Below are 26,448 nucleotides of genomic sequence, written 5' to 3'. Positions count from 1 at the left end.
GCTGGAGGCTGTTTCATGGAGATGGATTTGGTTGGGATGGGCTTGGAAAAGGAGGAACTTCCCAAGCAGAGCATCCCAGGGGCAGCAGGGAAAATCCCGGTGTTGTGAGGGATGAAGTGAGAGATGAGAGTTTGATTCCAAGTTCTCAGAAGGCTCATTTATTATTTTATGATATGATATTAAAAGAAATTATATCCTAAAACTATACTAAAGAAAGAGAAAGGAGACATCCGAAGGCTGGACAAGAATTAATAATAAAAACCCATGACAGACTCAGAGTCTGACACAGCTGATGGTGATTGGCCATTAATTAAAAACAATTCACATGATGGGTAAACAATTCTCCGAATCACATTCCAAAGCAGCAGGGAGAACAGGGAAAAGCTGGAAAACAGGGAGAAACTGGAGCTTCCCATCTTCCCAGGAGAAGAAATCCTACCGAAGGGATTTTTCATAAAATATCAGAGTGACACCCCGGAGCATCCCCTAAATCAGCGTGACAAATCCACACTCACCCCCGTGCTTTGTGGGGTTAGCAAAGATTGGGTTTTCCTGGGATCCTTGGCAGTGGGGTTTTGTTTTGGGGTTGGATCTCGGAGTGGGATTAATTGAATATTAAATCCTCCTGGAGCTGTGGCTGCAGGAGTTGATGGGCTGTGACTGCTGGGGGATGTGTGCAGGTTTTTAAGTGTCCTGCTGGGAAAAATGAGCTGGGATGGAATCTTGATGAGGCCTGGGAGGGCTGAGGGTGGCTTGGGGACAGCGTGGGGTCAGGCAGGGTTGGGAGCAGTGAGGAAAAAGCAGGAAAATCCCGGTTTGGGGGGAATTTGGGAGCTGTGCTGGTGTGGTGCACAGGAGGGAAAGGTTGACCTCCCTGATATCCCCGTGCTGCCAAGCTGGGGATTCAAGTCCATCCCAGAGGCTGCTATCCTGGCATGTGGGTGCTGGTTCCCAAAACACCCTGGGCATCCCAAAATGTCCAGGTTGGAGCAGTTTTTGGGAAGGGAAGGAGCACTGGGAGCATCCCCAGGAGCAGCTGGGCTGCCTGACAGCTCCCGTGGGAATTATTGCCAGCCTTTAATTTTTAGGAAAATAAAGCAAACCATGCTCTTTGTGGTTTGGGACAGATGGAATTTTTCCATCTCTGGATCCATGACCTGCATCACAGTGCTGCCTCCTCTTCCCAGGAGTTTGTTTTCCAGTTGGTTTTTAATGGAGAGGTTTGGGAAAAGTTTCCCTGCTGAAATGGGGCAGAGTTAGGGATCCGAGGGGATTAATAAAGACAAATTCACCCAAGGGAGCATCCACACAAACAGCAAAAGTGGCCCCTGGGACTGGGGGGTGGCTGTGGCTGATATAAAAAAATACATAATTATTATTAAATAAATATGATTATATTATATTATCACATAATATATAATTATATAATAAAAATCTATTATATTATCTATTATATAGAATATCTATTCTCTATTATCTAATATTATATAATGCAATATAATATACAATAAATTATATGATATATTATACGTTTGCTCATACACATATATAATATATACCATATAACAGATAATCATATGTATATGATATATATAATTATATACTTAAATAAAATATAAATTATATTATTTAAGAATATATATAACTATATATATTATACATATTATTATATAGTATATATTATTATACATAATACATGTTATTATATATAATCATATATATTATACGTATTACTATATTATACACATTATATAATATGTATAATATATGTAATTATATATAATTATATATATTCTTAAATAATGTATAAAGAAATTATAAGTACATATAAATATATATAAAATGCATATATATATATATTAATAAATAATGAATTCTATATTAATAATATATTAAATAAATACTGTCTATTATAATATATAATAATAAATTTAAAATTTAAAATAATATAATATATAATATTTGCAATCCAAACAAAACAACGAAGTTTTGGGGGGCACTCAGGCGACCAATTTGGGGACAAACGGGACAGAGGTGACTTTCCTTCCCTCCAGCTCTCCCCGTGCTTTTCCAGCCGGGAATCAGCGCAGCAGCATCGGGGAGCGCCGGGAGGGAGCGGAATCCTCCCGCCCCTAACAGGCTTTGGAGCCCGAGGAGCTTTGGGATGTTTTTGTTGTTTTTGCCCCTGTTAAGCGCATTTTCCCGGTTTAAGCTGATCCCATCTCGCTACCTGCCGCCTTCCCCTCTGGATTTACGTTCTCCCGGCTCTTCCCGTTAATTTTGAACCCACACCGGGGATGGTTTTTATTCCCGGGAGCATCGTTGGGATACGAGGGGCGCAAGGACATCCTCACTCATCTTCATTAACGCCGCTAATTAGCGCCAGGCAGGCTCGGTGTTATGCAAATCAAGGCGAGGGAAGCGGCCAATGGGAAGAGCAGGATTTGCATAGGTGCGCGGTGATTTGCATAGCTGATATTTTTCACTTTTTTTTGCAAATATTTTTATTGTTCTTATTTTTAATTTCATTTATTTTTATTTATTCATAGTTCTAATGAGTTATTTTATTTTTAAGCATTGATAGTTTTTATTTCTTTTTATTTCTTTTTATTTCTTTTTATTTCTTTTCATTTCTTTTCATTTCTTTTCATTTCTTATCTTTTCTATTTAATTTACAACATTTTTACTTCTTACTTTTAATTTCTTGTTCTTCTTATTCATTCTAATGAATTAGTTTTATTTTTTGGAGTTTTTAATTATGATATTTACTTTATTTATTTTGGTGTATTTTTATTTTCAGTTAATTTTAATTTTAAACCTTTTCATCATTGTTTTAATTATATTTTATTCTGATTAATTTATTTTAATTTCTAAAAATTTAATTAATATTATCTTGTTTACTTTAATTTTTTATCCATTCTATTGAATTCATTTTAATTTTTAAGGTTTTTAATATTATTTTAATTTTTATTCTTTTGTTGATACATGTTTTAATATTTCACAATTATTTAGGAGTTGTTTATTTTTAAAAAATTGTTATTTAAAAATATTTTACAATTATTTGGGAATTTTTTCCCTCCTAATTTTCTTATATTTTAAAATTATTTTGGCCTTTTTTATCAGTTATTTTGATGTTGTGCTCTGAGAAAATGACTCCAGCAAACTCCTCCTGCGCCATCCTCCATCCCTTGACTCAAAGCTTTTTTCCAACCCAAACCTTTCCTTTCCCAAGCCTCTCCTTTTCCCCTGGAGCTTGAACTGGAACATTCCCATGAAAAGGCCGGAGTGAGGGGAGAGGATCCAATTCCCAACCCAGCCAGGGAGGAGGAAATGAGGAGATTTGGAAAATGAGGAGATTTGGGTTTTCCTTGATGGGGGCAATCAAAAGGCCTCAGTTGAGGGGCCTTGAGCTGGGATCAAGGACCAAATTCCACCTGGATCATCCCTGGGTGCTCCAAAGGTGCTGCTTTGCTCCTGGTGGTGATGGATAATTAGGAGTGGAGAGGAGCCTCTGTTAATTACAGCCCTCTCATTATGGGAGTGAGATGGAGCATCAGCCTGGGATGTCACCATCCCAGTGCCACCATTTGGGGTGGCGGCAGGAGCTGGTGATGGTGGGGACACATGGGGACACCTCCACCCCTGGGAATCCCTGTCTTGGTGTGGTGAGGCTCCACAGTGGGATCTCCAGGCTGCCCCTGGATCTCTGGAATGTCCAAGGCCAGGCTGGACATTGGGGCTGGAGCAGCCTGGGACAGTGGGAGGTGTCCCTGCCATGGCAGGGGTGGGATGAGATGATCCTTAATGTCCATTCCCACCCAAACCATTCCAAGATTCTGTAACACAGAGAAACTTCTTGCTGGGATGCAGCGCCAGCATCGAATCAATCATGGAACCTTTAGGATCACCCCATTCCATGGGACACCTTCCACTCAACCAGGCTGCTCCCAGCCCCATCCACCCCAAAAACACCCCCGGGGATGGAACCTTTAACCCCTGCACTGCTCTTCAGAGAATCTCTGTGACCGTGTTCACAGGGGTCCGAGGATGAGGGAAGAGATGAGGATCTGACTCCATGTTTCAGAAGGCTGATTTATTGTTTTATGATATATATTACATTAAAACTATACTAAAAGAATAGAAGAAAAATTTCATCAGAAGGCTGGCTAAGAGTAGAAAAAGAAGGAATGATAACAAAGGCTTGAGGCTCGGCTCTCTGTCCGATTGGCCATTAATTAGAAACAACCACATGGGACCAATCACAGATGCACCTGTTGCATTCCACAGCAGCAGATAACCATTGTTTGCATTTTGTTCCTGAGGCCTTTCAGCTTCTCAGGAGGAAAAATCCTAAAGAAAGGATTTTCCTTGAAAAGCTGTCTGCCACACATCCCCACTCTATTCCCCGCCTCACGGCCGTGTCTCTGTGCCCTCTCCAGGCGGGAGCCTCTCCAAGCAGGACTGGACCATCCAGTGGCCGAGCACGGAGCCGGGCAAGGAGAACAGCCCCGGCTGCCCCAGCGCGGATCCAGGACCCTGGGGCAGGACGCACCCGAGCCCCAAGATGCCCCCCAAGTGCGGGCAGCACCACTGCCACGCCGCCTCGTCCCACGGCCCCATGTACACGCACGTGGACCGCCTGACCGTGGAGGGCCACCCGGGGCTGTGCCCGCCGCTCGAGTCCGGGCACCGCTCGCTGCCGCCGTCCCCACGGCAGCGCCACGCCGCGCACACCCCGCCGCGCACCCCCAACATCGTCACCACCATGACCCCGCCGGGGACGCCCCCCGTGCGCCGCAGGAACAAACTGAAGCCCCCCGGCACGCCGCCGCCCTCGTCGAGGAAGCTGATCCACCTCATCCCGGGCTTCACGGCGCTGCACCGCAGCAAATCGCACGAGTTCCAGCTGGGGCACCGCGTGGATGAGGCGCACACTCCCAAGTAAGTGGTGACCCACCTCATCCCAGCGCCTTGGGAAAAGGACTTTTATCCCTAAATAATGTGTATGGTTTGAAGGTTTTGTGTGGAAATTCCTTTTTGCAGCGAGGATGCTGTGGGATGGTGTCGATTCTGCTCCCCCAGGATCTCATTTTGGGGTGGATGGGGAGCGGGGATGTTGTGGGATGTGGTTCTGCTCCCCCGGGATCTCATTTTGGGGTGGATGGGGAGCAGAGATGTTGTGGGATGGGGTTCTGCTCCCCCAGGATCTCATTTTGGGGTGGATGAGGCACACAACTCCAAGTAAGTGCTGCTGCATGTTGAAAGGGGTAAACCTCATCCCAGAGCCTTGGAAAGGGATATTTATCCCTAAATAATGCGTCTCGTTTGGAGGTTTTGTGTGGAAATTCCTTTTTGCAGCAAGGATGCTGTGGGATTGTGTCGGTTCTGCTCCCCCGGGATCTCATTTTGGGATGGATGGGGAGCACACCCCCAAGTAAGTGGTGACCCAGGTGCTGGGGGGGATAAGGCTCATCCCAGCACTTGGGAAAAGGACTTTTATCCCTAAATAATGTGTCTTGTTTGGAGGTTTTGTGTGGAAATTCCTTTTTGCAGCTCCTTGCAGCGGGGGTGTTGTGGGATGGTGTCGGTTCTGCTCCCCCAGGATCTCATTTTGGGGTGGATGGGGAGCTGGGATGTTGTGGGAAGGGGTTCTGTTCCTCCAGGATCTCATTTTGGGGTGGATGGGGAGCAGCCAGGGGTTCCAGGTTTGCTGCTGGCAATGCTGGAATGTGGGATGGGATTTCCAGCTGCTGCACGGGAATGGCTGTGAGAGCTGCATGGGGGAATGAGTGCACTCCGGAGAGAGATGGGAATAATCACCTTCCAGCTGGAAAGTGGAAATATGGATTTATAAATCCTCATGGAGAGGAGTTTGTGTTCTGAGACCCCCCGGGATCTTTTCCATCCAGGCTCTGCTGAATCCTCGGCTCCTGCTCTGCTGCCCCGCTGCCGGCAGAGGCTGCTGCTGGGCAGGGAAAGGATTCCCTGGCATCCCTACATTCCCTCCCCATCCCTTTCCACTCTTTTCGGTGGCTCTGCTCGGAAAACCTTTCTCCTGCCATGGCACGGGGTGGCAGAGGGGACTCGTGGCCACTTTGGGACATCACCTCCCCTCCCTGAGGGTGTTTCGGGATGGAGCTGGTCCAAAGCAGCTCTTTTCAGGGGAAACTGCTCTTTTCATCCCAAAATTCGCGGTTCTTGAGGATTAGAAGAACCCTGGGAATGGTCTTCTGAAGGTTGTGAGGGAGCAGGGATGCCCTGACCCAGCACAGCCCCTCCGGCCGGTCCGTGGTGTTTGGGCAGCACCGGCTGGGACACGGGAAGGGTTAAATCCACTTTAAATCCACACTGAGGGGCTCCCAGTGCCTGACCTGGAGCTCCCCTCATTGGGCAGAGGGAGCCAGGGCGGGTTTGGGGGTGGCAGATGTGTCTGGTGGCCTCAGTGTGGTGGTGTCACTTGTCCCCTGTGGCACCGTCATCGTGCGGGGTGAGGGTGATCATCCACCCTCCTTTTCCCCTGAGCTGGGAATTTTTGTTCTCCAAAGGCTTTTACCTTTTGGGAACAAAACCATTTCAGCTGGAAGGCCACCCTCGTGCTCAGGCACTGGAGAAATGTTGGCTTTGTTGGGTCCCCAGGAGCATCCCCGTGTTCCCACCTCTACCTCCTCCCGCTTTTCTCGGCATTCCAGCCCCAATCCACGCTCTGTCCTCAGCTGGAGAGGGTCCCATCGAGGGCAGAGCTTCTCCTGTTTGATCCCTGGGTTGGTCCCTGGGTATTCCCTGATGATCCTGAGCTGAAATTGCCGGGCAGCACCGGGAAGGGAGTGCTGGGAAAGCTGGATGGAGTCAGGCAGGAATTGAGGTTTCGGCTGGAAGGAGTTAAAGCTTGTAGCGTTCCAAGGGCAGGGACACCTTCCAGCACTCACCCGGAGCTGGACACCATGGGATCTTCTGGCCACTGATTCCCCAGGGTGGGGAGGGGTCGCCTGGAATTCCCTGCAAAGGGAAGGAACAGGGAAGGGTGTGCAGATGGAAATGTCACACAGGGTGACACAAACGCACAGTGATGTCCCCTCTGCCTTCATCCCTCTCCACATTCCTGGCACGGGGTGCCCAGAGCAGCTGTGGCTGCCCCTGGATCGCTGGAATGTCCCAGGACAGGCTGGATGGGATTTGGAGCAGCCTGGGACAGTGGGAGGTGTCCCTGCCATGGCAGGGTGACACTGGATGGGCTTTAAGTTCCCTTCCCACCCAAACCATTCCATGATTCCTTTCCCTGAGTGCAGCCAGTTCTCCCAGTGTCTCCAGTGCTCCCTTCCCAGTGGTGCTGGGCAATCTCAGCTCCTGATTAGGGAATTAATCAAGGGAAGAGCCAATATTGACAGGGCCCCGTTGTGCCCCAGGGGCTGCTGCGCCGGCTTGGATCCGGATTCCTGCAAACCCCTTGGAGAAGCAGGGAACTTCATTTTCTCTAATGGCACTTAATGATTTTGCAGGAGACAACCACTAAATCCTGCCTGCTAATCCCATTAGTGCTTCGGGATTGTAATTAGTGCATTAAAGAGGCAGCTTCTTCTTTTTTCCCTCTTTTTTTCCAGCACAGCCCTGCTGGAGTGGAAGTTGTTTATTAGCCTGGATGAGGTGGAAAATGCCTGGCACAGAGAAAAAATGGATTAAAACTGAAATATTTTCTGGCTCTTCTCAGCTAATTGTTATTTTATGGCCGTGGAATTTGAGGATGGGGATTTTTTTTAATGCCACACTTTAACAGTGTCCCTGAAGTCCGAGTCCTCTGTGCTTCCTGCAGGAGGGAGCTCATCCCTGGAGGAGGATTTGGAACCTGCCCTGATCACCCCCTCCTGGTTTTAGTTGTGTCCCTGGGCCCTTGGGTTGCTGTGGATTGGGGCTTTTTGTTCCCTGTGTCCTGTTCCAGCATGGAAGGAGGGGCTGGACATGGAGAGCTGAGTTTGAGGAGGTCCCAAGTGCTGGGTGGGATCTCCTGGAGTGATTTGGGGTGGAGATTTAACCCCATCCTGCCTGGTCTCTGCAAGGACCCTTCTGAGACCCTCCCAGGAGGGAGTTTGGTGTCCCTCAGGCTGATTTATGGAATGGTTTGGGATGGAAGGGACATTAAGGACCATCCAGTGCCATCCCTGCCATGGCAGGGACGCCTCCCACTGTCCCAGGCTGCTCCAGCCCCAATGTCCAGCCTGGCCTTGGGCACTGCCAGGGATCCAGGATGGGCACCCTGTGCCAGGGCCTGCCCACCCTGCCAGGGAACAATTCCCCATTCCCAATATCCCATCCAGCCCTGCCCTCTGGCACTGGGAGCCATTCCCTGTGTCCTGCCACTCATCCAAAGTCCCTTTATCTCCTCCCCAGCTCAGGATGGGGTGGAACAGGCTCAGGGATGACTTGGCAGGAGGAGAAATCTCTCTCCCCATGATCTGTGTGTTGGGATTGATGGAGTGGAGCCCTCGGGGTGCTCTGAGGCTGCTCCCCCCGGATTTCTCCACCTTGGCACAGACAGAAAATAAACCAGCACCATTTATTTGTGACAGCAGCAGCAGCGACCGGGTCCCCTCCCGAGCAAGGCCACCTTGTACTGCTTGATTTCCGGTGACAGCTCATAAACTCCTTTGAATGTTGTGTTTTGGGTCTTATTCCCGGTGTTTAATCCATCATTTCTGTGTGCCAAGACCTTCTGAGGCAGGGGTTAAGTCTGACTTTTTTCTTTTTGGAGCTCCCAGCCTCCAATTTTCCCGCATGGAGTCTCCAGCTGCCGACCGTAACTCCGAGGTACAGAACATTACTCCTGAAAAGATCCCCTGACTTCCATAAATCCACAGCCCATAAACATCTCAGGAACGGTCCTCGAACCCAAACAAAACATTGAGAGTGGCTGATAAAATAATGCCCATTTAATACCTCATGAATTCCACGGGCCATTGGAGTCTCTCATGGGTAGTTAATGATTATCCATCAGCCAGGAGCCAGGGAAGAAACAAACTCGGAATGGGAGGTCTCAAAAATCCATTAGCTGGGGAACTGAAGTCCAGCTCGTTAAGGGCTTGTTAACCCTTGGAAGGAGTGGTGGATTTTACCCTTAGACCCATCCTTTGGCCAATCTTTTGTCTTTTGTCGTCTACCTAGATCCCCCCATCATCCTTGGACCCATCCTTAGACCTTATCTTTCATCTTTAGGCCTCCCTTTTATCCCTTCCTTCATCCTTGGACTCCTCTTTAGACCTGGCCTTTGGCCTATCCTTTGGTCCATTCTTTATCCTTTATCTTTTATCCTGTATCCTTATGTTAACCCTTGGAAGGAGTGGGTGGACTTTACCCTTTGGCCTATCCTTTATCCTTGGACCTCTACCTAGACCCACCCATTATCCTTGGACCCATCTTTAGACCCATCCTTCCTCTTTAGGCCTCCCCTTGAACCCATCCTTCATCCTTGGACCCTCTTTAGACCTGGCCTTTGGCCCATCCTTTATCTGCTGACCTCTACCTAGGCCCACCCATCATCCTTGGACCCATATTTAGACCAGTCCTTCATCTTTAGACCTGCCCTTTAACCCATCCTTCATCCTTGGACTCCTCTTTAGACCCGGCCTTTGGCCCGTTCTTTGTCCTTTGGGAGGTGAGGGCAGAGAGGTGAAAAACTGAATCCCAGACCTCCAAAAACCTGGAAGCAGAGGGGACAGAGGTGAAAACTGAATCCCAAACCCACAAAAACCTGGGAGCAGAGGGCAGAGAGGTGACAAATTGAATCTCAGACCCACAAAAACCTGGGAGCAGAAAGGACAGAGATGAAAAACTGAATCCCAGACCCCCAAAAACCTGGGAGCAGAGGTGTTCTCCTCCATCCCCACCCCACCAAGCAGCCCCTGCTTGGACTGTGCCTCAGATTTAATCATTTAAGCTGCTCCTAAACAGGCCCTGATGGATCATTAATTCTGCTGCTCCTCAACCTTGATAATAATGACGTTTCCCCTTGTAGCAATTCCCATCCACCTGGTGGATCGATGCTTGGATGTTCCGCATGGGCAGGATTCAGGAGAGCATCCAGGCAGCTCCTGTGACATTGCCCAGCTTTGGAAAGGCAGGTGGGCTCCTGGCACTGGGCACGAGCGGGAGATGGATGTTTGCAGAGCAGGTGGATGCAGCAGGACGTGCCCAACGTGTGGAAATGATCCATATGGAGCCTCTTCCCAAGGAGGGCACTGGCACCTGGGCTGTGCCAGCCCTGAGGGGCAGCAGGAGCAGGGCAGGGCCCGTCCCCTGTGAGACACCTCAGATCCTGGGGGCACTTCTGGGTCCATCATGACCTGGAGGGGCTGGAGCGTGTCCAGGGCAGGGAACGGAGCTGGGCAGGGTCTGGAGCCCCAGGAGAGGCTGAGGGAGCTGGGCAGGGGCTCAGCCTGGAGCAAAGGAGGCTCAGGGGGCCCTTGTGGCTCTGCACAGCTCCTGACAGGAGGGGACAGCCCCAGGTTGAGCTGTGCTCCAGGGAACAGGGACAGGAGCAGAGGGAACGGCCTCAGGCTGGGCCAGGGCAGGGGCAGGGGGGATTTTGGGGTAATTCCTCATGGAAAGAGCAGTCCAGCCCTGGCACAGCTGCTCAGGGCAGGGCTGGATCCCCACTCTCAGTGACTTTTAAAACCTGTGTGGATGTGGCACTTGGGGACTCCATGATTTCCAAGTATCCCATGATTGTGATTGTGTTCACAGGGGTCTGAGGATGAGGGAAGAGATGAGGATCTGACTCCATGTTTCAGAAGGCTGATTTATTATTTTATGATTTGTATTACATTAAAACTATACTAAAAGAATAGAAGAAAAGATTTCATCAGAAGGCTGGCTAAGAATAGAATAGAATGATAACAAAGGTTTGTGGCTCAGACAGAGAGTCTGAGCCAGCTGACTGTGATTGGCCATTAATGACAAACAACCACATGAGACCAATCACAGATGCACCTGTTGCATTCCACAGCAGCAGATAATCAATGTTTACATTTTGTTCCTGAGGCCTTTCAGCTTCTCAGGAGGAAAAATCCTAAAGAAAGGATTGTTCATGGAAAGATGCCTGCGACACATGATCTCCGTGCTGTTATTCATCCCAAAACCAGAGCCCAGCCTGGAACTCCAGCGAGGGGCAGTGCAGGAATTTGGAGAGCAAAACGAGCAGCATCTCTCCCTGTGCTTCCAAATCATTGCCCTGATTAATCTCGCTGCTGCTGCCGGGCTGTGGAGCTGAGCACAGCCCCTGGAATGTGTCCAGCTCCCCCAAAGGATGCTCTGCACACCGTGAGGTGACAGTGATGAGTGGCCCCCGCTCCAACCTGGCTCCGCGCTGGAACGATCCCGCTGCTCCGGGCTGCGGCGCTCCTTAGGAGTGTCATTAATGTTAATTACGGCCCTGCTATTCCATCCAGAGCCGTGCTCAGAGGAGAAACTTCTCACCGTGTCCTTTAATGAGGAGTTGAGGCTCCTTTCGAAGCCAGACGGGCGTGAGGATGAATTTAGATCAGGATGAGCATCCTGGGAGAGGTGGCACCGCGTTCCTGGCTGGGAGGGAGGGCATGGAAAGGGCAGGGGCTGTGGGCAGTGCTGGCCAGGATGGAAATGACCACTGCTGGGCTTGGCACTGCCTGAGCCCTTCCCAGCTCTGTGTCCAGTCAGGGAGCAGCTCCCCTGTTCCCTTCTTCGTGGTTCAGGATGTTGGTGGGAGCTTCTCCTGACCCTCAGTGGTGGCCCAAGAGCTCCAGGGGATTCCTTGGCGATAATGGGATGAAAACCAAAAGCAGGGAGCCCAGAGAGGCCATGGAGGTGCTCCAAGGGCTGGAGCTCCTCTGCTCTGCAGCTGTGGCTGCCCCTGGATCCCTGGAATGTCCCAGGCCAGGTTGGATGCAGCTTGGAGCAGCCTGGGACAGTGGGAGGTGTCCCTGCCATGGCAGGGGTGGCACTGGATGATCCTGTGGGAATCTCTGTGTTCTTTAGGCCACCCATCCCTCTGCTGGGAGAGCTGGGGGTGCTCACCTGGAGAGGAGAAGGCTCCAGGGAGAGCTCAGAGCCCCTTGCAGGGCCTGAAGGGGCTCCAGGAGAGCTGGAGAGGGACTGGGGACAAGGGATGGAGGGACAGGACACAGGGAATGGCTCCCAGTGCCAGAGGGCAGGGATGGATGGGATATTGGGAATTGGGAATTGTTCCCTGGGAGAGGGGCTGGGATGGAACTCCCAGAGGAGCTGGGGCTGCTCCTGGATCCGTGGGAGTTTTTCAGGCCAGGCTGGACAGGGATTGGAGCAGCCTGGGACAGTGGGAGGTGTCCCTGCCATGGCTGGGGTGGAATGAGAGGAGCTTTAAGGTCCCTCCCATCCCAAATCATTCCAGGTTTGGGGCAGATCTGCCCCACCTGGCTGAGGTTGTGCTGTCTGAGGATGAGGAAACCCCCTCAGGGTTCCCCATTCAGGGGCTGAATCCCTGTGGAAGTTTCTCCATCCGAAGGAAGCCCATCCCCAGCAGCCCTGGCTGGCCCCAGCTCACCCCCAGCGCCCTCAAAGCAACGTAACGGTGGCAACCAAGAAAACAGAAAGGGCTTAATGAGAAACAGCTCCAGCTCCAGGATCCTGGCAATTACCTCTGCCAGCTCCTTCCTGCCCCTGTCTGCTCCCAGTGCTGCTCCTGCAGCCCTGAGGAGGAGGAGGAGGAGGGGGGGATAAAACCTGTTTGGCTCAAACTCCCTTCAAAGAATCTCCCAGCTTCATAATTTGCAGCTGTAATAAAAAAGTTCCACTTTGTGCTTGGAAAAGAGAATAATAGATCAGTCAGAGTCGAGCCTGGAAATTCAGGCACCCAGGGAAGTGGGGACAGGCACTTGGATAAATATTTAAGTGCTGAGGCTTTGATATGAAGGAGCTGCTTTTCCTCTGGCCAAGGGAGGGAGGGAGGGATTGTTGCCTCTTTATGGGAATGGGAAGGATAAATGGAACATCTGCAGGATATTCTGTGTTTATTTCTTTATCTCAAGCCCAGCTTGTTCAGGAGTGTGGAGCCTGTTCAGGTTTGGGTGGAGAATGAAGGAATTTCAGCTCTTCAGGCAGGTTCAAAAAAATCCTCTGCCTTGAATGCTGAAAATCCTTCAGAATCTGGTGCCACCCTGAGTGCACCAGGGGGATTTGGCATGTGGGGTGGCACTGGGCACGGAGCTGTGTGTTTGTCCTGGTGCCAAAGGCGACCTGGTGCTGAGACAGCTCCAGCTGTTGTGATCCCAAATTTTGGTTGTGATCCCAAATCCCCAAGGCCGTTTGGGAATGCTCAGACTCCTCAGCCAGGGTGGGGTTTTTAATGGTTTATTTGAGAGAAAGGTCGGATTTTGCCATCTGTGTGCCAGTATGGGAACTGGAAGGGAAAAGTGAGAGAAATTCTGGAGAGGAGCTTTGCTAAGGAGGGACAGGACAGAGGGAATGGCTTCCCACTGCAGGGATGGATGGGAAATTGGGAATGAGGAATTGTTCCCTGTGAGCACAGACTGAAGCTGTGGCTGCCCCTGGAGCCCTGGGACAGTGGGAGGTGTCCCTGCCCATGGCAAGGTTGGGATAAAATCACCTTCAAGCTCTCTTCCCACCAAATCATTCCTGCCTGAAACAATGCCAGAGTGAATCTGAGGCTTTTCTTCCTTTTTTTTTTTCTTTTTAATACCATTCCTAAGAATGCCAGAGTGAATCTGAGGCATATCTTCCCTTTTTTTTTGCCATTCCAAAGAATGCCAGAGTGAATCGGAATGTTTTCTTCCTTTTTATTTGCCATTCCAAAGAGTGAATTTGAAGATTTTCTTCCCTGTTTTTGCCATTCCAAAGAATTCCAGAGTGAATCTGAGGCTTTTCTTCCTTTTTTTTCACCATTCCAAAGAATTCCTGAGTGAATCTGAAGCTTTTTTCCCATTTTTTGCCATTCCAAAGAATGCCAGAGTGAATCTGAGGCTTTTCTTCCTTTTTTCCCATTCCAAAGAATTCCTGAGTGAATCTGAAGCTTTTTTCCCATTTTTTGCCATTCCAAAGAATGCCAGAGTGAATCTGAGGCTTTTCTTCCTTTTTTGCCATTCCAAAGAATGCCAGAGTGAATCTGAGGCTTTTCTTCCCTTTTTTCACCATTCCAAAGAATGCCAGAGTGAATCTGAGGCTTTTCTTCCTTTTTTTTCACCATTCCAAAGAATTCCAGAGTGAATCTGAGTGCTTTCTTCCTTTTTATTTGCCATTCCAAAGAGTGAATTTGAAGATTTTCTTCCCTGTTTTTGCCATTCCAAAGAATTCCAGAGTGAATCTGAGTGTTTTCTTCTCCTTTTTATTTTTACCATTCCAAAGAATGCCTGAGTGAATCTGAAGCTTTTCTTCCTTTTTTTTTTACCATTCCAAAGAATGCCAGAGTGAATCTGAGGATTTTCTTCCCCTTTTTGCCGTCCCAAAAAATGCCAGAGTGAATGTGAGTGCTTGATTCTGAGTGTTTTATTCCCTTTTTTCCCATTCCAGTGGGTGCTGCTGGTGCAGGAGGCACGGGGGCAGCACTTCACCTGCTCCTTGCCCTGATTTAATCGGGAATATTGTGCAGTTAAAGCACTCCAAAAGCCACAAATCTTCGGGGCTGAATCCTGGCCAGGCTGCAGCGATCTTTAATCCTTTACAGCTGAAATACCGAGGAGAGGATTTTTATTTTTATTTTTTTTTTCTCCCACTCTATTTCCCTTCCTTTAAGAGCAACGCTTGTGTGGAAATTGGTGTGTGCTGACGAGGAGCAAAGTGGTGAATAAAACATCACCTGGCTCTGGCTCCTGCCTTGTGGCTCAATCTTAAATTAAACCCGTTTTAATTCTTTTAAATGGCAATAAGAATGGGAGTGACAACAAATGCCTGCAGAGCAGGTGGCTACTTACTGGATTTCCGGGATTTTTAAGAGTTGGGAATGGAGGATGAGTGCTGCCAGAGCTGGGGAATGGTTGGGGTGTTTTTGGGATGTTTTTTGGGATCAGCCATGCTCCAGAAGTATCACGGCCCTGAGAATATTGACTCGATTTCCAGGTTTTTTAAGAGTTGGGAATTTCTGGGTTTTTTAAGAGATGAGCCCTGCCAGGGAAATGGTTGGGGTGTTCCCTTTGGGATGTTTTTTGGGATCAGCCATACTCCAGGAGTATCACAGCCCTGAGAATATTGACTTGATTTCCAGATTTTCTAAGAGTTGGGAATGGAAATGAGCACTGCCAGAGCTGGGGAATGGTTGGGGTGTTCCCTTTGGGATGTTTTTTGGGATCAGCCATACTCCAGGAGTATCATGGCCCTGAGAATATTGACTCGATTTCCAGGTTTTTAAGAGCTGGGAATGGGAGATGAGCACTATCAGAGTTTGGGGTGTTCCCTTTGGGATGGTTTTTGGGATCAGCCATATTCAGGAGCATCACAGCCCCAGGAACATTGACTTGATTTCCAGATTTTTTAAGAGCTGGGAATGGAGACAAGCCCTGCCAGGGCTGGGAAATGTTTGGGGTGTTCCCTTTGGGATGTTTTTTGGGATTAGCCATACTCCAGGAGCATCACAGCCCTGAGAACATTCACTTGATTTCTGTGGTTTTTAAGAGTTGGGAATGGAGATAAGCAATGCCAGAGCTGAGGAATGGTTGGGGTGTCCCCTTTGGGATGCTTTTTGGGATCAGCCATATTCCAGCCCTGCCAGGGGGTGATTGGTGTGTCCCCTTTGGGATACTTTTTGGGATACTTTTTGGGATGAGCCATATTTCAGGTGCACCACAGCTCTGTGAACATTGACTTGATTTCTGGATTTTTTAAGATTTGGGAATGGAGATGAGCACTGCCAGAGCTGAGGAATGGTTGGGGTGTTTTTGGGATGTTTTTTGGGATCAGCCATGCTCCAGAAGTATCACAGCCCTGAGAATATTGACTTGATTTCCAGGTTTTTTAAGATTTGGGAATTTCTGGGTTTTTTAAGAGATGAGTGCTGCCAGGGAAATGTTTGGGGTGTTCCCTTTGGGATGCTTTTTGGGATCAGCCATACTCCAGAAGTATCACAGCCCTGAGAATATTGACTTGATTTCCAGGTTTTTTAAGAGTTGGGAATGGAGATGAGCACTGCCAGGGGCTGAGGAATGATGAGGGTGTCCTCTTTGGGATGCTTTTTGGGATCAGCCATATTCCAGAAACATCACAGCCCTGTGAACATTGGCTCAATTTCTGGGTTTTTTAAGAGTTGGGAATGGAGGATGAGCACTGCCAGGGGCTGGGGAATGTTTGGGGTGTTCCCTTTGGGATGCTTTTTGGGATCAGCCATACTCCAGAAGTAACACAGCCCTGAGAATATTGACTTGATTTCCAGATTTTCTAAGAGTTGGGAATGGAAATGAGCACTGCCAGAACTGGGGAATGGTTGAGGTGTCCCCTTTGGTATGTTTTTTGGGATCAGCCATATTCCAGGAGCATCACAGTGAACATTGACTCGATTTCCAGGTTTTTTAAGAGTTGGGAATGGAGATGAGCACTGCCAGGGGCTGAGGAATGATGAGGGTGTCCTCTTTGGGATTTTTTTTGGGATCAGCCATATCCTGGAAGCGCCACAGCCCTGTGATGGATTTTTACTCCCTGTAACACACAGATCCCACTGTGCCCACCCTCACATTCCATCTTCTCCCAGCACCTCCTGCTCCTCCAGCCCCCAAACCATCCCTGGACATCCCAGCAGGGCAAAACCTCCCCGGGCTCCTTTCTGTGGAAATCCCAAACAATCATCCCCGCCCTCCCTGCAGCATCCCCCTGTCACTCCCTGCCCTCCCTGGCAGCGGTGACGGGCCCTTTGTCCCGCTGTCTGCTCCTGTTTTTCAGCTCCTGTTGAAACCCTCTATTTTTCCCCTCCCCAAGCCGGTGATAAGCGTTTGACTGATCCCACCGAGCAGGCGGGGATGAGCCATTCAGGCGGGATTGACACCTCAAGGGATTTGCATTAAACGCTTCAAACTCGCTCGCCTTTTTTTTTTAATTATTTTTTTTTATTCCCCACTTTCTTTTCTTTCTTTCTTTTTTTTTTTTTCATCTATCATTATATATTTAGCAAATTCCTGCATGAAATTACAGCCCCAATCGTTGGCATTCACCTATCTGAGAAGGAATCTCTCTCTGCACTGATTTTCCCAAGCATCCCGAGGCAGGAATTAACCCCGATGCTCCACAGAAAAAAGGAGGAAAAATAAGGAAAAATGAGGAATTTGGGTCTGCAGAGGGTTAAGGGGTGGTGAGAGGTGAAGGAGAGGGGGATGCTGGGTGTGCTCACGATGTGCCAAGGGTTGAGATTTTGGGAAAGGTTTGGGAAGCCAAGGGCTGAGTGGAGCAGGGACTGACCCTGATGTGCTGCTGGGGACCTGCCCTGAAGGGTAGAATCCCGGGAATGCCCGGATTTGGAGCCTCCTGGAGCAGAGAATAGAGTGGAGAGAGGCAAAAAACCAAAAATAGTGGGAATGTCCAGATTTCAGGATCTGCTCCAAATCTGGCAGGGAAGGCGCCCTTGGCCCATGGTGGCATGTTCCTGCCATCCCTGGAGGGAGGGTGCTGTGGGCGTCTCCCAGATTTTGGGGGGCCTCCAAGCCTTGAGATGGACCAGGTGTGGTTCTCTCTGCTCCCTCCAAACCCTTTGGGGCCAAAATAAAAAATATCTGCTCCATAATCCTGCCTCCCTTTCCTGAAACAGGGCTGTCTTGGGCGTTATCCCTAGGGAAAATTGAAATTAGGCTGATGTTTTACCTTGGGGTTTTTTGTTTTGGTTTGGTTTGGTTTGGTTTGTTTGGTTGGTTGGTTGGTTGGTTGGTAGTTTAGTTTAGTTTAGTTTAGTTTAGTTTAGGATGGATGGATGGATGATGGATGGATGGTTGGATGACGGATGGATGGATGGATGGATGGATGGATGGATGGATGGATGGATGGATGGATGATGGATGGAATGGATGGATGGATGGATGGATGGATGGATGATGGATGGATGGTGATGGATGGATGGATGATGAGATGGATGGATGGATGGATGGATGGATGGATGGATGGATGGATGATGGATGGATGGATGGATGATGGATGATGGATGGATGATGGATGGATGGATGGATGGATGGATGGATGGATGGATGGATGGATGGATGGATGGATGGATGGATGGATGGATGGATGATGGATGGATGGATGGATGGATGATGGATGGATGATGGATGGATGGATGGATGGATGGATGGATGGATGATGGATGGTGAGATGAGATGATGGAATGGATGGATGGATGGATGGATGGATGGATGGATGGATGGATGGATGGATGGATGATCCCTCATGGCAACAAGTCCTTTATGAGGTTCTCATGACTGGCCTCACTCTCCAGCCCTGCCCAGGGATGATTTTTGACCCTCTTTTGCCCAAGAAGCCCCAAACAAGGCTGGGTTTGCTCCGTGTCCCTCAGACACTGCTTGTCCCCAAGCCAGGGGACAGGATCCCTGTCCCTGTGAGCCCCCTGTGCCAGGGAGTTTTCCATGGACGCTCCTCCTCCTCTCCAGGCTTCAGTCCTTGCCCCCCTTCCCTCAGGACAGGGATCAAAGCCATGGGAGGATGGGCAGCCAGCCCAGTCACCCACTTGGATCCTGGTGTTTATTATTCTTTATTATTTTTTCTTCTCCTGAAGAAACAGAGAGAGGAAAAAAAAAATCTCTCTCTGTCCAAAATCACTCATCCTTCCTAATAATGAGAGCTGTCAGCAGCACTGCTTGGCGAGGAAATGATGCTCGCAGTAAATATTTGGTCTGGAACTGATTTATGGGTGGAAAAAAACGAGATTAGTGCTTAATCACTGCCTCTCAGGAAGGGCTTTGGGCCGGGGTTGAGCTCAGGGGGGCTGGGGCCAGGCCAGGGGAGCAGCAATGGGATTTTTGGTGGAGACCCCGTGGTGGGGTTGGGATTGAGGAGCAGCAGTGCAGGGGATGGGCTGGATTTGGGGCCACCAGGGAGAGATAGATGGGATATTGGGAATTAGGAATTGTTCCCTGGCAGGGTGGGCAGGCCCTGGCACAGGGTGCCCATCCTGGATCCCTGGCAGTGCCCAAGGCCAGGCTGGACACTGGGGCTGGGAGCAGCCTGGGATGATGGAAGGTGTCCCTGCCCATGTCCTTTAATGAGCTCTAATGTCCCTTCCCACCCAACCCATTCCATGGCTCCATGACCATCAGCTGTGGGGCTGACCCCAAGGAGTTCCAAGCCAGGAGAGCTGCTCAGCTGGACCAGCCTGGAACATCCACCCCATCCTGAGCCCAAAGAGGTCCTAGCAGCCACCCTAAACACAGCAGCAGCTTTCCTGTGTGAGGAAATAATTAACTTATTAGAGGATGGTTTAATTTTCTTCATTAAGAGGCCATTTCCTATCGCCTGGCAGGGCCAGATGCCCCCGAGCACCGCTGGGAGTGGTGGGACATGCTCAGCTCCAGGGCCTGCCCACCCTGCCAGGGAACAATTCCCAATTCCCAATATCCCATCCAGCCCTGCCCTCTGGCACTGGGAGCCATTCCCTGTGTCCTGTCCCTCCATCCCTTGTCCCCAGTCCCTCTCCAGCTCTCCTGGAGCCCCTTCAGGCCCTGCAAGGGGCTCTGAGCTCTCCCTGGAGCCTTCTCCTCTCCAGGTGAGCACCCCCAGCTCTCCCAGCCTGGCTCCAGCCCTTGCAGCATCTCTGGTGCCTCCTCTGGGCTCTCTCCAGCAGCTCCAGGTCCCTCCTGTGCTGGGACACAGAGCTGGATGCAGTGCTCCAGCTGGGATGCAGGGATTATGGATGGAGCATTCCAGGAATCCTTGAGGTGTTGCACTGCCAGGATGCTCTCCAAGGATCTCTGTCCCAGATTCTGCAGATCCCCAGCGGGCTGAGCTGCCTTTCCCAGGGCTCTCTCTGCTCCTCACTCCGTGGCAGCCGGAGTGGATGAGCTGGAGCAGCTCTGAGTGCCAGGATCCTGCAGCCCGGCCCATCTGAGCTGCCAGAGTCACTCTGCATCCCAAAGCCTTCCAGTCTGGTGCAGCTTTGGGATCATCTGAGCCAGCAGAACAACGCTGGGCCTTGTCTCAGTGTGGAAAAATGGGACAGGAGGGAGATTGGACTGACAGAGCAGACGACTCCTCCTCCTGCTCTGCAGAGTTTCATTTCTGAGGAACTTCCCTCAGTGTTTTGGGTTGTCCACACCATGGCCCTGTGGTGGTTCCTGGGACTCTCTTGGGGTCCCTCACATTCTCCACTGCAGCCCACCCTTGCTTGGGCCCTTTATTTGATGTAGTGACATTAAATGTGACCATTTAGGGGATTGGACAAGGTCAGCAAGGCTGAGGCTGACGAGCTTTTGGACCAAATGATTTTTTTTTTTCACCCAGGTTCTCAAGAAGAAAAGCTCTGGAATGTTCCTTAATGAAAATTGCCTTTGATGGTGGGGAGGGATTGGGAATTCCCATGGGGAAGCTGCATTAATTATCACACGGGAGATGATGCAGCAGCACCCCCATCCCACGGGTGCCACCATCCCATCCCCAACTCCTTTCCCTTCACTTCTCCCTCCTTTTCCCTCTCTTCCCTCCCAGAGTCAAGAAGAAGAACAAGCCCCTGAACCTCAAGATCCACAACAGCGTGGGGAGCTGTGAGAACATCCCTGCCCAGCGCTCCCCGCTGCTCTCCGAGCGCTCCCTGCGCTCCTTCTTCGTGGGCTACCCGCCCTTCCTGCCCTCCACGCCGCCCGTGCACACCGACGCCACCTTCTCTGCCAGTGAGTGCTCCCTCGGGTGCCCCTGCCAGGGTGGGAGGTGCCAGGCAGGGGATGGGACTGTGGAGTTTGGAGGACATTGGTTGAGCGTTGTGGAATGAGCACAGCCCTGGTGGAGGTGCCTCGTGTTGGTGTTTGGAGATCTGTGGGCAAAGATAGCCCCAAAAGCTTGATTATTTCTGTTTTTTGGGAAGCCACAGAGGTTTTTGTGATGTCTGGGGTGGTGGCACTGCCTGGCTGTCACCTAAAAGTGACTTTTCTATGGGTGAGTTTGTAAACTTTTGTGGTTTCACCTCTTGTGTTTAAACCTCTCCTGGGTCCTTGCTTTGACATGAAGGGCAGAACTGCTCAATCCCTCAGGATGTGGAGCTGATGTGGAGTTTTGGGAAGCCAGTCCTGGTGCAAACACCGTGGAGCTGATCCCACCTGGCAGGGCTCTGTCCTCTCCCAGGAGATGCTGCTGGTGGCACTCACTGGCTGGGTTTGGCTCCGTGAGCTCACCCAGGTCTGGGAGGAGCAGCCTGGCCCTCGTTTCCTGGTCCCACAGCAGTGCTGGGATTAATTCCACAGGGATTGAAACTTTCCCAAGCCAGGCGTGGCCCAAGAAAAACTTCCCTGGAGGAAACACATGGCAGCTGCTGGATGTGATTCCCAGCCAAGCTTCCTTTGCCTCTTGTTCCTCAGTTAAAACTTCCTCCAACTCCACACCAGGCTGGGTTTCTGTCATTGTCCCTTCCCTGGATTTTTCCCTTGTTGCCTTTCTGGAAATGTCTTCTTGGCTTGTTTTGGGGTCTTCCACTTGTTCCTCCTGCTCAAGGAGCAGGCTGGAGAAGGTTTTGCAGCCAGAGGGCTTGCAGCCAAATTTCCTTTCCCTTTCCCTTTCTCCTTTTCCATTTCCCTTTCCTTCTTCCCTTCCCCGGCAGTCTGGGGTCACTGAGGGCTCACCCAGCCAGTCCTGCTGTCCTTTTCCCCCTGTCCCTTTGCCTTTGGGGACAGTGGCACCTGGCAGGAGCTCTGCATGCTGTGCCCAGAGATTTCCAACACCCAACTCCAGGTTTGCCCAGACTGAGGGGCATTTCTGCCTTGCTGTTTCCCACACAATTTTCTGTGCTCAGCTCACAGCCCAGACCAACAGAGCAGGAATCACAGACCAAACCCCACTCCCAGCCCTCCCTGGAGTGTCTCCTTGGATTAGTTTTGCTCAGTGTTGGATTCTGAGCCGTGCTGTGACATCCTGATGGGACGTGGCATGGCCACAGCGAGACGCGATGGCAGTGATGGGCTGGCAAGTGACTCACCCTGCCAGAGAGGTGTCTCCTCTCATTTCCTCCGACCTCCCTGGCTGCTGGGAATGTTTGCTGGGCTGGATGGGAGCTGGGTTTCCCCAGCTGGTTGATCCCTGCTGGAATGTTTGGCATCAGTGGAGCAGTTTTGTCGTGGTTGAGATGGAGACAATGGAAAGCAACACACTCCGTTTGCAGGAGGCTTCAAACCTGTTTTTGTTACAGCATGCCTGCTTGTTCTACATTCTCACAAAACTCATAAGTTTATACTTTTCTCATTGGTCAGGAAATACAAAGTGCTCATTGGAACAGGCAGTTGCAGGTTTCTCTTATTTATCCTTCTCTCTTTCTTGGTTTTGTTGTCAATGACCTTGTTAGGAAATTCTTTTAGGGGTAAACATGGGTCCTCTCACCAAACTTCTCTGGCTCACAGAAGTCACTGTGAAACCTCTTCCACACTGTTTGGTCCTTGAAGGAACAACGTCCATGTGGGAGTTACACCAAGCAGGGCAGATATATGTTTGTAGGGAGCAGAATCATGGAATGATTTGGGCTGGAAGGGAGCCTGAAGCTCATCCCTGTCCATGAGCAGGGACATCTCCCACTGGAGAGGTTGCTCCAAGCCCTCCCTGCATCCCAAGGATTCCCTGTCCCCATCCTTGTGGTGGTTCAGCACCTGAGCTCTCCACCATATCCCATCCCTATGTTTTCTTCTAAAAATCCCTCTTCCCTTTTCCCCCTGTGGGAGCAGCACAGCAGCACCCAGGTGCTCTGGATTGCTGTGGAATTACTTCCCTTAGCACGGAAATACAAAAATTGTTGTTGTTGTCAGCTGGAGATGGGTGAGGGGAGCCCAGGCAGGCCCTGTCCCTCCCTGGCTGTCTCTCCATGATTTCCATTCCACAGCCTTGCTGCTCCTGGCAGGAGCACGTTCCCATCTGAGTCATCCCTGGCCCGGGTCAGGAGAGGGTTTGGATGCTTCCCTCTGATTTTTAACATCCCTTTGTCCTGATGGGAATGGATTTTCACAAAGGGCTGGAGGGAGCTGCAGAAGGAGCCTCTTCCTCCAGCAAATCTGGCTGGGGGAATCACAGGATCATGGAATATCCTGAGTTGATCCTCAGGGATCGCTGATCCAGCTCCAGACCCCCCAACACCCCCACCCTGTCCATCCCTGGCAGTGCTGCCCAAAGGCTCCTGGAGCTCTGGCAGCCTCGGGGCCGTGCCCATTCCCTGGGCAGCCTGGGCAGTGCCAGCACCCTCTGGGGGCAGAATCTTGCCCTGATCTCCACCCAAACCTCCCAGCACAGCTCCAGCCATTCCCTTTCACTCTCACAGGGAGCAGACACCTGAGCTGCCCCTCAGAAGTTGTAGAATAACTGGTTTAATGTGGTCTCCAGGGCTGTCCCCTCCCTGCCCAGTCCTGTGTGACAGCTCCATCACACCCACTGTGCTGCTGCTCTGCCCTGGGGGGATTCTCCTGGTCCTGTTTCTTCCTCTTGGCTTTGTGAGTGAGGAATTTGCAGTTTATGGTGTTGAGCATGAGCGGGATCCCAGCCAGGCATGGCCAAGTGACAAGTGGTGGCTGAGATGCCACCAGGGCTCCTTGAGCCCCCCCAGGTCCTGGAAGAGCCCCTGAAGGGCTGATCTCAGGCAGGTTTGGTGGAATCCAGGAAAATGTCCATTGGGTTGGGGTGGGAGTCCCAGAGTCCTAAATCCAGCTTTTCCTTTGGAAAGCACCAGGCTGGACCCAGGGATGCGACAATGGTGCTGAAGGTGACATGGGGAAGCAGCCAGTGCCACCCACGCCCCCTCTCCATGGTCACCCCACAGTGCTGGGGTGGCTTTGGTGGGGGACACTCCTCCCTAACGCTGTCCCAGCCCCAGCCACCTCCAGGAGGGCACTTCCCAAAGGGAACCTCCTTTCTTGGGGAGCACCAGGGGTTTCCTCCTCCCTGACACTCCCCAGCTGTGCTGGCAGCTCCCTGCAGCCACATCTGGCCACAGCTGGCAGCGAGGCTCCAGAGGGCACAGCTTTTTCTGGATGAGCCCAACTGAGCCTGCAAGGCTGGGAATTGGGGGGGACATCCCCATGTCAGGCTTTAAGCCAGCTGAATGTGGCATTTGAGATGGATAAATGGGATTGCCACTTTGGAAGGGGGAACTACCTGGGTTAGAAAGAGATTCTTTCCTTACTGGAGAGATGTTCTGGGAACAGCTCCTGCTTCAGATGATCCCATCTGCTCCAGCTCAGCTTTGGTTTCATCCTGCTGGATCCAGCCTGGGTCAGCCTTCCACCCACTGGAGCTCGCTGTGATCCACAGGGGTGGAAGGGACCTCAAGGACCATCCCACATCCCATTCCAACCCTCATATGGACAGGTCTTGTGTTTGTGGGGTTCCCAGAGGAAGGAAAGGAATTAAAGGAAGGATTTGACTCCATGTTCTCAGAAGGCTAATTTATTCTTTTATGATACTATATTATATTAAAGAATACTATACTAAACTATACTAAAGAATACAGAAAGGACACTTACTCAATGCTAAAAAAATGATAATAATGAAAACTTGTGACTCTGTCCAGAGTCCTGACACCACTTGGCCCTGATTGGCCAAAGAGTGAAAACAACTCACAGCAGAATCCAATGGAACAATCCCCTGTGGGTTAGCAATCTCCAAACCCATTCCACACCAGCACAACACAGGAGAAGCAAATGAGATAAGAATTGTTTTCCTTTTCACTGAGGCCTCTCAGCTTCCCAAGAGAAGAATCCTGGGCAAGGAGATTTTTCAGAAAATGTGACTGTGACAGACAGGGACACTTCCCAAATTCCATGTGGAATATCTGCCATATGCCCTGATAGAGGGAGCAGGTGATGCCTTTGTACCTTGAATCCTGCATGGATTTCTGTCCTGGGGAGGGAAAGCTGCTGGAGAAGCTGCTCTGGGATCTCTCCCATCCTATTTTGGCCCTAAATGCAGCACGAGCAAGGCCTGGGATGTCTCATGAAGGGATTTTGCTGCAGAGCATCTCCCTGGGGTGCTTGGCTGGGACCATGGGGAAGTAAACCCAGGCTGGTGGGGAGACACTGGGACAGTGTCCCTGGAGCTGCCACAGGCTGAGACATTGGAACTCTGTCACTGCAGCTGGCACAGGGTGCCCAGAGCAGCTGGGGCTGCCCCTGGATCCCTGGCAGTGCCCAAGGCCAGGCTGGATGGGGCTGGGAGCAGCCTGGGACAGTGGGAGGTGGTCCCTGCCCATGGCAGGGGTGGGATTGGATAATCTTTAAGATTCTCTCCCACCCAAACCATTCCATGGATATTATGATTTGTCTCTGGACTGGGATTTTCACCTGGTGGTGGAGATATTCGTGATCCTAGATATCTTCTGCTCCACCCCAGTGTCTCCTCTCTTAATCTCTCCATGGGACTCACCCACCTTGGGAGCATTTTGGTGACATTTGGGATGTTTGGGATAAGTGCAAAGCCTCCTGGCCATCTCTTGGCTTTGCAGTGACTCATCCTGGGATTCTTACCAAGTCCACTTCCATCGATTTTCTCTGTCCCATTCATAATGGGAATGTGTTTGCTGTAGTAGTGTTGGATTATGGTCTTTTCTGAGCACTCTACAAATCCATTTCCTGCATAGTAGGGGAAGGAGGGTTTGTTTATCAGGCTGTCTCTGTGATGGATAACACACAGTTCCCACCAGCTCCCTGCCATCCAGACAGTGGCCAGGAGATGAGGAAGGGACAATTGTGACAAAACAGTGCCCATCCCTGGGGTTCAGCACTGCTGCCACCCCTGGAAGATGCTCCAGGTGTCCTTGTGTCACAGACATCTTTTATGAAAAATCCTTTCCTTAGGATTTTTCCTCCTGAGAAGCTGAGAGGCCTCAGGAACAAAATGTAAACATTGATTATCTGCTGCTGTGGAATGCAACAGGTGCATCTGTGATTGGTCTCACGTGGTTGTTTCTAATTAATGGCCAATCACAGTCCAGCTGTCCAGACTGTCTCGATCAGTCACAAGCCTTTGTTATCATTCTTTCTTTTTCTATTCTTAGCTAGCCTTCTGATTAAATCCTTTCTTCTATACTTTTAGTATAGTTTTAATATAATAAAATAATAAATCAAGCCTTCTGATGATGGACTCAGATGCATCACTCTCTCTCCGCTTCATCACCTTTGATTTACAACATCCTTGGGGAGGCTTTGGGACTCTCTGAGGGCATCCCCACCCACCCCAAGGAAGGTGTAACCCCAAAATAATAAAATGGGGAAGCTCCAGTGCTTTTCTCTATTCAGGACATGCCCAAGCAGCCCAGCTGGCGCCCAACCAGAATTC

General features: G+C 50.4%; 1 protein-coding gene across 3 annotated transcripts in view; it reads left to right on the top strand.

The window, feature by feature from the left end:
• KSR2 (kinase suppressor of ras 2) overlaps positions 1-26,448 on the top strand; it is a 90,855-nt gene that overhangs the window by 12,618 nt on the left and 51,789 nt on the right. For all 3 annotated transcript variants that reach the window (XM_064727045.1, XM_064727043.1, XM_064727044.1), the window contains exons 4-5: positions 4,440-4,941; positions 20,641-20,822. In XM_064727045.1, coding sequence (XP_064583115.1) covers positions 4,440-4,941; positions 20,641-20,822 — 684 coding nt within the window. The remainder of the gene's footprint in view (positions 1-4,439; positions 4,942-20,640; positions 20,823-26,448) is intronic.

Source organism: Zonotrichia leucophrys, chromosome 15 (genome assembly GCF_028769735.1).
Source record: "Zonotrichia leucophrys gambelii isolate GWCS_2022_RI chromosome 15, RI_Zleu_2.0, whole genome shotgun sequence".
In the NCBI taxonomy this organism is placed as follows: Eukaryota; Metazoa; Chordata; class Aves; order Passeriformes; family Passerellidae; genus Zonotrichia; species Zonotrichia leucophrys.
The sequence above is the reverse complement of the archived record's forward strand: the minus strand, read 5'-3'. Positions and strand labels throughout refer to the sequence as shown.